The following is a 12,262-nucleotide window of genomic DNA, read 5'->3' as shown; positions in this document are numbered from 1 at the left end:
CACATCAATATACTAACATCAAAGAGGATGTACACAATTAATGCTCTTTTCAGAACTAGGTTTTGTGTTATATGGGGTAAAGAGAAAATGTGTCTCTGCAAGTCATCTGGGAGTCTTCACTGAAATCATAGATAAATAACAATTTTAATAAAAACTTATCAAATAATACATTTATGTAGATATCAGTGCTTGTAAATATCAATTTTAAGCAGAATGTTTATTGATACAAGTAGGTAAGTAATGACGATGGAAAATATTTACACCCCAGAACTCAAAATCTGAAAGAATTTTATCCACTATACCTTTTATCTAGAAAGCTCGGATGTTTAAATATATGCGTCTACTTGTTAGCAAAGGCTGTATGACAGTATAGTTTGTCTTTATTTAGAAAATATGGATATTTTGCACATTAATTTTCCTGTTGGAAGAGTGTAGATTGACCCTGAGGTTCTGGCCCCTATCCGCTTTTGGCCACCCCTCAGTGTACATTGGTTATTACCTGTGCACCATTATAAAAAAGTTTCAATTAGCAGAAGATTTTTCCATTTTGTCTACAATTTAAGTCAATGTAACACTCAAAACATTTTTGGAGAGCATTTAGGAATTTATTTTTAAATGGTTTCATTTACCCTTTTTATCTGACTATGGGGCTTTTTTCATGAAATTTTTAAAATCTATTCATTTTCTCTTAACTGTAAATAGTAAGTAAATTATAACTTGAAATTATTGATAGATATTTACATCAATAAGGGCGTAAGGATTACTATTTATAGCTACAGTTTACCTTTTTTAAGTGAAGTAAAAAAAAAGTCTAATTTCAAAAAGGAGGGATTTCTGTAATGTTTTAATAAGGGTGCTGGAGAAAGAAAATGATTAGTGTCTTCCTGCTGATCTGGTTTAATCTGCCTTCTACTGCTCTGACCTGTGGTGATGTCAACTGAAAAGTGATCGGGGGACAGAAGCTTAAAGAGGAGCTGAAACTGTGAGCGCCTGTAGCCAGTGCGCTCTGGGCGCGCAGACTGACAACACCTCAGACGCACATAGGAGGAGCAAACTAAAACTTCCCTATCAAGTTTGTGGGTGTGATGAGGACATGAAGGTGCGAGCGTCGAGAAATTAAACAAAACCAAAAGTTCTTCCTCTCCTGGATTCATGCTTTTTTTCCACCTCCACAATAAACATGGAGGTAAAATCCTGTGCGTAAAAATGGACCCTTAGCGGACACGATGGATTCGTTCTTCAGCCAAAAAGAAGGCGCGTTAATGGAAAGTGTCTCTCCTTTGAAAGTAAGAAGACAATGTTTGCCATGAACGACTCGCTAGCAGGTATGAACAGCACCGCGGGGCCACCGTCGCCTCGTCCGCTCACCATCCCGACCATCATGTTCTTACTCGGGGTGCTGGGAAATGTCATCGCTATCGTGGTTCTGCGCCTGTCGAAGAAGGAGCAGAAGGAAACGACCTTTTACACTCTGGTGTTCGGGTTGGCGGTGACAGACCTCCTGGGAACCCTGCTGGCGAGCCCCGTCACCATCGCCACCTATGTGAAAGGCTCCTGGCCTGGAGGAGACCAACTGTGCCAATACGCAGGCTTTATCCTGCTCTACTTCTTCTTGGTGCAACTGAGCATCGTGTTCCTCATGTCAGTGGAAAGGTTCCTGGCTATAAATCATGCTTACATTTACAACCAGTTGGTCAACCAGAGACTGGCTGCGTGGACGCTCTTTGCGGTCTACGTGACGAGCTTCTTGTTTTGCTTGCTGCCCATCGTGGGGATCGGACAGGTGAAGCGCCAAGACCCCGGTACCTGGTGCTTCATCGATTGGAGGAGCAACGACACCACCGTGAGAGCCTACAACTTGATCTACGCGGGTTTGAACTCGCTGATCGTTTTGGCAACGGTCTTCTGCAACGTGATGGTTTGCGGTGCGCTTATCCGGATGCACAGACGCCTCATCCGACGCACCTCTGTGGGCATCGACCCGCGGAGGGACGCGGAGCTCAGGCGCCGGCGGAGCATCAAGGGGTTGGCTGGAGCCGAGATACAGATGGTTGTGGTGCTGATCGGAACCTCAGCCGTGGTTCTAATCTGCTCCATACCTTTAGTTGTGAGTATTGGACCATTTATCTCAATATTTCTGCTTATGGATCTATGCGCTCCAGATGGAAGCTTCTTCAGTTTAAGACAAAATTAGGCATATTGACGGCATTGAAGATAAACACTCAGTAATTGATGACTGTTGGGTTCTTTTTGAACATTGTGTGCTGAAGCGCACGTGTGGTTGTTCACACTTCATCTGGTTCAGAGGTTGAACAAGTTTCAGTTCTCAGTTCTGACCGCAAGGCTGCAGACATCTGACAGATAGGTCGACCACCTCTGAAAAACAAAACAAAATGTTTTAAGGTTGTTGTTGATCTGTAAGGAAAGTTGTGTACAGAAAATAGAAAACATGGCTACAAATTTACTATCCTATTAGCATGGGCGGTTCTAGAGCGGGGCCAACAGGGGCCAGTGCCCCCGTAGATCATGTCCTGGCCCCTGTTATGGCCCATGTACTGAAGACATAATACTCTAATGATGATATGCAGGTCCTTTGGATCTATTTCATTTTTTTTATTTTTTTTTTTACAAATTCTGTTTTACAAATGATTTATAAACAATAAGGTGATAGCTTCAGTGGTATTGAGATAGGATCCCAGTTTTCATCTGCTAGATGTTTTTTAAAATAAAAAAGAAAAGATGAATTTATCTTTTTTTTTTCTAATTCAGATTTTATAGAAAACTGTAATTTTAGCTTAAATTAAGTCAAAAATATGTAAAATTCCTAAATTATGAATGTATATTGATCCAATAAGACCTTTTTATTTTAGTCAAATCTAATTAAATAGAGATTTCACCTTATTCTGTTATATTTGGATCCCTAGGCCTGTTTTTTTTATTTCATGATTTTCTGTGCTCCCATGAAAACACACTGGCCCCCTCCCGGCCCCCTGGTACATTTGGTCTAGAACCGCCAGTGCATATAAAGTCCTGACACCAAAACTTTGATTTTGGACTATTATGAGCCAAACATGCAGAAAGATCTTGTTTTAAATGATAATAATAATCATACAAAATATTGTGATGAAATCATTTCACATTTTATACGAAGTGCTAAGTCCAATTCTTGAGATGTAAATGGTTTATTCAGCCTCCTGTGTTGCATTAATTTATTATATTTCTGTGAAATAATACAGCTAAATAAAACAGAGGGTTTTTGCAATTACTTAATGAGTAATTGTGGCTAAATAAATAATTCCTTGGAAAAACTAAACCTAACAAGCTCAGATATAAAAGGTATCCATCTATGTGATGCTTAAACTATGTGTGGTTTGTATAGCAGGGACTAGTTCCTCTTGACGACCCTTAAGCTTGGAAGGAAGGAGGCAAATTTAATGCTGATCACCACCAACAACCCACTCCAATAACACTAAACAGGCAAAATATATAAACAACTAAATATTTAAAATTTGGCCAGAAGAACCTATTTGAGTCAAGTTTCCCAAGAAGGTAAAGTGGTTATTTCTGAGCTAGAAGCTCATTAAAGGCACAGAAATTCTGGGTTTGGCACCATAAGAGAGAAATTATGAAATATAACAAGTAGTTAACTGGCTAGAAATTATTACATCCTCATTACAGATTAACTACAGCGTATTTAGTGATTAGTGAAACCTTTACCCTGGATGGGGGGGGGGATCAAATATGCATATGCAGCTTTTCTTTTCTTTTTATTATATCCATGGATCATAACACCAATTATATGCAGTATCTCCATTCAGTTTGACTAATCAAGATCTAAATTAAACTAAATGAATTAAACGAGCCCTCATGGTTAGGTTAGCGTTTCCATTTAAATGTGTAATTGGATGTATAGTTGAAAATAGTCTCATAAAGCAGAAATAATGTAGAACCGGATACGACAAACACTGAGATGTTTGTGCCTCTGGATTTAAGATATAATGAGTGTCAGTTAGAGTCATGGGAAGCAAAAGCCAAAGGCTCTTTTATGATTACTGCTTTTCTTGGCCCATTCCCATAAAGATCCAGCATTTGCTGTTAGTCTTTCAGGGTTCAATTTCTGTGCAATTAATCAACTGTACTGTAAAAAAAAAAAAAAAGTCTTTACACTCTTTAAACATCTTCTTAAATCATGTCTACTAACTGTTATGAAGTGTATTTTGGTTTTGTTATGAAAAATATAGGTAATAATTATAAGTGGAAAGAAAAAGGCAAAAATCGTTTTTCAAATTGCTTTACAAATGGAAAAATCTGAAAAGTGTGGCGTGTATTTGTATTGAGCCCCCTTTATTTTAAATAGCCTAAAATCTAGAAAAACATAACTTCAGAGAAAAAAACTGTAGTTTTTCAATTCACAAATGTGGCGCAGGTGACAAAGTGTAACCCTTCTTTCTTGTTCAGTAATCCTTAACAGCCCTTAACTTTTAACCAATGCTCTCCATCAGTTCCATTAAATCTGAGCTAAAATGTAAATGTAAAAGTAGACTTTTGGAGTCTAGATTTGCAAAAGGTAGGGATTGAGGGGACCTGCAGCATTTACTAAGTCAAATATGCTTAAGGAAAATCCACAGTACACGTTTCAGATTTTAGTTGGTAAAGGAACAGGTGTCTTTTGTGTTTCACTCGACATTTTCTGTGTTGTTAGAATGCATATACATGTACTAGGGGCGTTCAATAAGTAGTGCCTGTGACACACTTCCAGATGTTTGATCCAGCTGAACTTTTGCATATGAGGTTATTTAAATCTTTACAGATTAAGTAGCAAATTACAGCTCTGAACTATTTGTGGTTTCTGACTTACAGGTGTTTAAACTGAGTAAATTCTAAAATGGAGCCTGTTGAGTGTCGAGCAGTGATACGGTTTTTCTGTTGGAAAGGACTCAAACCACGGGAGACTTTTGATGAAATTAAAGTAATTTATTGCAATGATGCCCGTTGCAAAATGTTTTACAAGGTTATATTATGGGACATTATCACTATAAGTTACTTTCATTTGATCTTTCAAATCTTTCAAAGTCTCCCAATGTGTGCTTCCTTTCAATGCAAAAACACAGACTTGACTCAGTTTGAACACCTGTAAATTAGAAACCACAATTAGTTCAGAGCTGTAATTTGCTATTTAATCTATAGAGATTTAAATAATTATTTATAAATAATTATTTAAATAAATAATAATAAATAATTTGCAAAATTTCAGGTCGATCAAACATCTGCGAGTGGGTACTTATTGACCGCCCCTCATAAACACCCTGTATAATGATCTACTATTTTAAAAAAAGTCTTTTGTGTTCTCACTCTATATTACGTAAGCCGAGAGCGGTCATGTCCCTCAGATACTTTTTCACAGTTGTTTTCACGAGAAAACAAGTTAATTTTCTCATTGTCTAAAGATAACGAAAGCTGTTTTCTCGTGATAACGAGATGATTGGTTTGTGTTAAAACTGATTGCATCATTCAACACCACAACAGAAGGAGAGGATTTATAAGTCATAGCAGCCTATGTGTAATTCTGTAAATAATCCTGTGTTCAACTTTTAGGTAACGAGACAACGTTGATGGTTTGATGATTTGCTTCCACTTCTGATTCATTAGCAATTAGACCTATGCCTCCCCTGGCTTAGGGCCGGATGTTTTCTGAACAGCCCCGGTGTTACACCTGTAACAGTTATTAGATGCATTAACCCCCAAAATGAGTCCAGATTAAAGATTTTCATTTAAAAACAGTCATATTTGTTTCTACTGCATTCCATGCAATCCAATCATCCACCACGACCTGACAATGAGTGAAAAGAAATAGGAAACTAAAAATATATTATTTGTGCACACATGGTACCGCGACTGCAGGCATAGACGGACTGGGAATCCAGATAATTATCTCGTTATCTTGAGAAAACAATTATTTGTTAAGCCGTGATAATAAGATAGTTATGTCGTTATCTCGAGAAGACAAAGGACAAATAAAAAACAGTTGGGTATGACCGCTCTCGGCTTCGGTACTATATACTGTATATATCCTATGCAACTTTTTCTTCCTTTGGCACATTCTTCTTTGACGAATTGAACTGATGTAATGAGTACATTTCTTCACTGCGAGATCAATAAAGTCAATCAATCAATACATTCTAAATCTTTTAAGAACTTCAAAGCTTTATGCAGTTTGACAATTCTGTTCACTGTTCATATACTATGAAACTAATTTAGAATATCTTTTTTTTTCTATCACCAGTTGAGGATCTTCCAAAATCAAATCTTCAAAAACCAGACAATGGAGAAGTCTTGGTTGAACGAGGACCTGAGAGCCATCCGCATGGCCTCTGTCAACCCAATCCTAGACCCCTGGTTCTACATCCTCCTGAAAAAGACAGTAGTTCTCAAAGTAGTAGAGAAGATCAAGTGTCTGTTCTGTAAAATGGGAGGCCGGGGACGGCGGGGGGGAGGACACTTTCTGTGTGGAGATGGACCCCTTACCTCCTCTATCGTCTCAAGGGATTCGCCGTCGTTAGCGTCCCATGAGCCGGGGGAGAGAGTCAGCACCCTACAGAGTATCCTTTACCCGACTGATGGGAACATGCTGGGACTGGTCTCTTTCCAGGCCAGGTCAAAGGAAGGCTCCAGTTTAGGAGCTGAGCATACGTCACATTGCACACAAGAAGACTCCCAGCCTCAGACGGAGCTCCTGCAGAGGGAATCAGAGGACAACTTGATCCCTACTAACCTTTCAATTGGCCCGAAGGACACAGCCCTGCATGTGACCCTCACAGACGAGACCGCTAACATGCAGGAAAAATGCATTTAGCCATCAGCATCCCCAGTGTATGATCAAGGCATTACTCCTCAGTAGTGATTCCCTCAACTGATTCCAGTCACTCTTGTTGTAATCATAAAGGGACTCTTCTGTTGCACTTTTAAAAACTTTTGAACCACTCGGCCGTCGGAAATGACACTCAGTGATTGTAAAGGATCAATTTCAAAATGTGAATGGCGTTTTAAATTATTTAAAGTATGAAAATGTGTGTTACTGTCTTCTCTGTGAGAAGGTTTAGATATTTCTGTGCCATTTTACATTTCTTAAAGATGAATATGCTTAAAGTGTCTTTGTTTTTTAAAACATCTGAACATTTGAAAACTGGTTGTATTACTTAAGGACCCCTGACACTTCTAAATAGTATTTTCCACATTTCATAACAAAAGGCAGCTATACTATGTTTTTTTTTTTTTCAAATACAGCAGAAGATGATTAAAAGACCATTTAATGTGATTTTTATTCTCTAAAACTGTTAATTTACTTGTTTTAACCCAGTGCTTTCAGATTCCAATCATATTTTAGCTTAATGTAAAGCCTCATATCTGATTTGGCTACATGGGTTTGTTAAGAAAAGGGGTTCAAACAGAAGAAATAAGATGTCGTGTCAGTTAAAACGGTTCTATAAAACACTATTCTCATTGTGCTGCTAACAACACCCCTTCAATACATATTCACAAGCATCTGTTTTTCACTGAAAAAGCATCTTGTGAAAGAAAAAATAAAAATTGATTCTTTAAAAATGTTGTTTTTATGGAACTATGCCAAAACACGGGAAAGCTGGAAGTTGTTTATTGTTTTTTTTAAGAATTGACAGCCAATAAAAACAACCTTATTACTTCTTTGCTGAAGGGGAATAAAAAGACATAATAATTTTATTCAGATTAATCCGAATCATCTTACATTAGTGGAGACTGCATTCCTTTTAGTAAAGTAAATAAAACCTGCTGTTATTTAGTACATTGTGACTCAATCTGTACTAGTAATGGAAGGGTGGCCAGGGTTTGCTCCTGTGTCAAACTCTGGCCACTTTACCTGTAATTACTGATAAACAGAATTCCCACAGCATGATTCTGCCACCACCTTGTGTCACGGTTGAGATGGTATGTTATGTGAGGAATCAGCTGTCTCGGTAACATTAGGCCTTCACAGAATCACTCATTTATTCATATAAGCTGTTTCTACATCGGGGCTCTAAGTCCAATTCATTGTGCCGGGTTATCAATTAACAGTATACAGGTTAAGGGGCCTAAATATTAACGTAAGTCATAGGATTTTAACCCTTTAAAGCCCGATCCAAGAATAAAACAAAACAGAAAATTACTTTTTTTTGGTTTGAAGTCCTTATTTGGCCTTTTAACAAAATATGTAAAAAGAAAAAACAGAAATACGTTTTTGATATTTATAATTTTTTACTATGCGATAAGTCAAGATTATTTTTGGTGTAGTCTTCTGCCCTCTGTTATCAGGGATATCTGATTGTGTACAATAGGATTTTGAGCAAAGTTTTTACCATTAAATTATGCAAAAGGTGTCAGACGCAAAACATTTCAGAAACCGCATGTATCAAATATGATACATTTGGCATTACAGGGTTAACCATCTACCAAGACCTGAAACAAGAAGTCTAAAGATGCATAGAAATACATTTGTTTTCTTACATGTTAGTCAGAACTTCAAAACTTATTTCTGTGTGCCAAATTTCAAGGAGGATAGCTGGGCGCACCCTTTGAGATCGGTTGAGGAGCTCAGTTACCCGGGAGGAGCTCAGAGTAGAGTCATTGCTCCTGCATGTCGAAAGGAGCCTGCTGAGGTGGCTTGGGCACCAGATGCCTTCTGGTCGCCTCCGTCTAGAGGTGTTCCAGGCATGCCCTATTGGGCGGAGGCCTTCTGGAAGGCCCAGACACGCTGGAGGGACCATGTGTCTGAGCTGACCTGGTGTCGCCTTGGGGTCCCCCAGAGCAGCTGGAGGAGGTGTGTGTGGAAGTCTGTGCTTCTCTGCTTAGACTGTTGCCTCCGCAACCCGCCCCCAGATAAAGCGGAAGAAAAGGGATAGATAGGTAAATATCAAAGAAATCATGGATGATCAACCTGTTAAAAGCAAATTTTATCACTCTCTTCAATGTAATGAGTTTACAAACACAAGGACTTCTACGCCTTTAAAAAACATAATGAAGAGGCAGGTTAAAGCTGTTAGGATGAGTTCATCTGCAGTGACAGCAGGCGTGTCATAACATCAGCTAAGAAGCAGTGGAGGAAGGAAAAACTGAAAACCTAACATAAGTAACAGGTTAAAGTTTGAAAATAGATTCAGGGGCTTTCATATTTGAAGACATGTGCTGTTGTCTGATGAAACAGAATGAAACGGTTGACAATAATAACCATTGCTACATTTCAGCGTTAAAATGGAAAGATGGAAATATTGAATGTCAAATGAAGCTAAGCAAATTAGTAACAAAGTGGCTTGAGGACCAATTCAGGACTTATTGATTCGGGTATAGGGCTTGGAGTCCTTAGGTTCTGGGTTCAAGTCCCACCCCCACAGACTGCCACTGTGGCTTTCTGAGCAAGACCCTTAACCCCACACTGCTCACTGGGCGCCCCATTACGGCAGACCAAATGCAGAGGTACGTTTCCCCAATGTGAGATCGATAAAGTTAAATTATTATTATTATGTTCTGAAAAGGTCATCATCACCTGAGTTCATGACCCTCACAAGACGTGTGGGTAGAGGTGAAAAAACAAACCTGACTCAGATACAAGACTTCCCAGCAAACTAAGAGGAAACTAATGAGGTAGGAAAGAAAATTTTCCTACCTCATTATTCTGATATTTACCATATCAACATGAGTCACTCGTCCTAACTGACCTGAAACAAGTTGAATCAGATTTATAAAGAAATTCTTTTAAATGTTAGCAATTCAAATATACCTAAAAAGTAGAACAGCACTTTTGTTTGGTAATGTGATTAAATGTGGAAGGGCTAAAGAAGAATTGCTACTTTTCCCGTCAGTAAATACTTGACCATCTGTGTAAGATTTTTTAAAATCATTTTTAAGAAGTGGTTGTTTTTAACATTTTCCTTTGCCAGTGAGATCGTTTTGGGATAATTTGCAACACGTGTTATTTCCTTCACCTCTTTCCATAAGAGCAGAAATAACTAAAACACTTAAAACAGACTATTTCAGATGGAACCGACTGGGAGCTCAGATCATGCGACCCCAATCTATGGACGTTTCTTTATTCCCCAAAGATTTCCAGATCCAACGTGGCATCCCTCCAAAGTCTTACGGGAGCAATTAAATGTCCCTCTGAGGACAATAACTCTTTAAAAGGAGCTGAGAGATCAGATGGAGAAACCTGTTCAGGCTGTAAAATCTCCCCAGAGACCAGAAACTGTGATTGACAAACAGAAGAGGGAAGATTTTAGCAGATGAAAAATGATCTTTCCTGGAAACTTGCATTGTTCTCTCACCTCATCACAGTTGGTTAGTCACACACCTAAAGAAGGATGTTTTAGACATCTAAACCTCTAAAAAAATACTGCTGACTTTAAGAGAACTAGATGGAAAAACATTGTGGATGGGATTTTCAGCACTGCAGATGGGAATCATAGAGAATCCAACTTTTTGGTCAGGTTGTTTTTATTCTTTTGGTCACTTGATATTATATCCATATTTAAATAAATCTGTTTCACTGTATTCTTTCTCCCGTGCAACCTTGATCACACTGTAATGAGTTCAAACTGTAAAACTTGGACCAAAAACGAATGTTTTCATCATACGTGCTTCAATACGTTTTCCAGTAAACCTAAAACTTTTATCAGGTATTTTTATGGTTTTTCCAGACATTTGTTTCACCATCATTTGTTTAAACACTGCAAAGTGAAAACATTTCTCAGATGGAGATTTATATCTTTCTTTCAAACATATGTTTCATGGGTATCAGTTTAAAGCAGATGGTGAGAGGGTCTGTGGCTGCTGATCGTTGGTGTGATTTTCAGGGAGGCTTTAAATTCAGACCTCCTCCTCTTTCCTGTCTCTGAAGAGGCCTCCCTGGTTTAAAAAATAAGCTAATATATAACCACAAGTTATCTTAGAGCTCAAGTTTCTTGGGATGCCTACAGCTTTTCTTGGTACAATCAGGAAAAACTCATCTTTAAGCCTGTGGTTTATGTTAAGCTTTGTATCTTTTAGTTAATTATTAACAAAGTGCAGCACATTCAGTATCAACATGTGGGGTTCTTCAGAACCAGTCTTCAAATCATCTCTTTTGGATTTTATACCAATTGATTAGCTTTTTTTTTCCGTAAACTGCATTCTTCATGAATTTTCTTTTCCATTAGGCACATTTCTCTCGTTTTGCAATTAGCCTGAGTTGTTGATCCCTTCAACAAGAGAGGAATGAAGAGTAATGGAGGAAGGAAGGATGTAAGGAGGGACAGGTAAAGGGACATTAAACAGATTAATGTAAACAAAGAAGACCTGGCAAGATTGTTCATGTGACAACCCTCATGTACAATGTGTAAGGTGCTTTATATCAAGGAGAAAGAAAATAAAGCATCAAAGTATCGAATAAAAAATGCTTGTTATGCGTTAAATAGTAAATAAAGGCACATGTAGGAGGATTGAGCACACCAGGGACCCGAGGAAAAAAAGGAATAAAAACAGGAAGGACACAATGAGGAAATGAAACAACAGCTAGATACTGGGGGATGGGAATAAAATCTTCAAAAATTAGTATTTTTTTGTTCTTATCCAACATTAGAAAGTACTTAAAATCCAAACAGACTATCTAGGGAAGTCTGTATTTAATTCCACAAACAGCTACCTGCATCCTGGAAGCTTTACAACCATCAAGTCAGCTAATTTTATAGCTCTAGACAAACTCAAGACGCAGCCATGCACTGAAAAAAGGAATTCCTTGTTTCTTCACTCTCTCACACACGTCTGAACACAGTAGCTATGCACGTGCGGACCGTGGATAGTGGAGATAAAGGACACGCCCTGACTGAATACAGGATCCTAAAACAACAGATGCACCTGCAACATAACATGAGTAATTCTACTTTATGGATATTTGCATTATTTCCATTTATTCTTCATAAAGTGATGCACAAAGCTTCTAATTATCACAACACTGTGAATGTTTTATATGCAATAACAGCTAGCCATATAACTATTTATGTAACGGTGAATGTCAGCTAATCTATAGAAAAGAAGATGATTGGAAAGAGGAAAGCCAGTATTGGTAGACCACAACTCAGATTTGCCTAAAAACATAGGAATAGAGGGTACAGATGAGATGGAAGTTATACAATTTTTGACCTTCATGCAAAAGACTTTGGTGAAAAAAATTAAATATTTGCTACATATAGATACTGATGGTAAAAAAAAAAAAAAA

The 12,262-nt window shown here is 38.1% G+C and overlaps 1 protein-coding gene across 1 annotated transcript; it reads left to right on the top strand.

The window, feature by feature from the left end:
• The first annotated feature begins 996 nt into the window (after window positions 1–996).
• LOC107102724 (prostaglandin E2 receptor EP4 subtype-like) lies at window positions 997–7,875 on the top strand. Its single transcript, XM_015402130.1, has 2 exons — window positions 997–2,107; window positions 6,284–7,875. Exons 1-2 carry the CDS (start codon window positions 1,298–1,300, stop codon window positions 6,851–6,853), a joined length of 1,380 nt encoding a protein of 459 aa, XP_015257616.1. The 5' UTR covers window positions 997–1,297; the 3' UTR covers window positions 6,854–7,875.
• Window positions 7,876–12,262: the final 4,387 nt, after the last annotated feature.

The sequence above is a fragment of the Cyprinodon variegatus genome, unplaced genomic scaffold (genome assembly GCF_000732505.1).
Source record: "Cyprinodon variegatus isolate N-32 unplaced genomic scaffold, C_variegatus-1.0 Scaffold1305, whole genome shotgun sequence".
NCBI lineage: Eukaryota > Metazoa > Chordata > Actinopteri > Cyprinodontiformes > Cyprinodontidae > Cyprinodon > Cyprinodon variegatus.
This window is presented reverse-complemented; position numbering and strand designations above follow the sequence as displayed.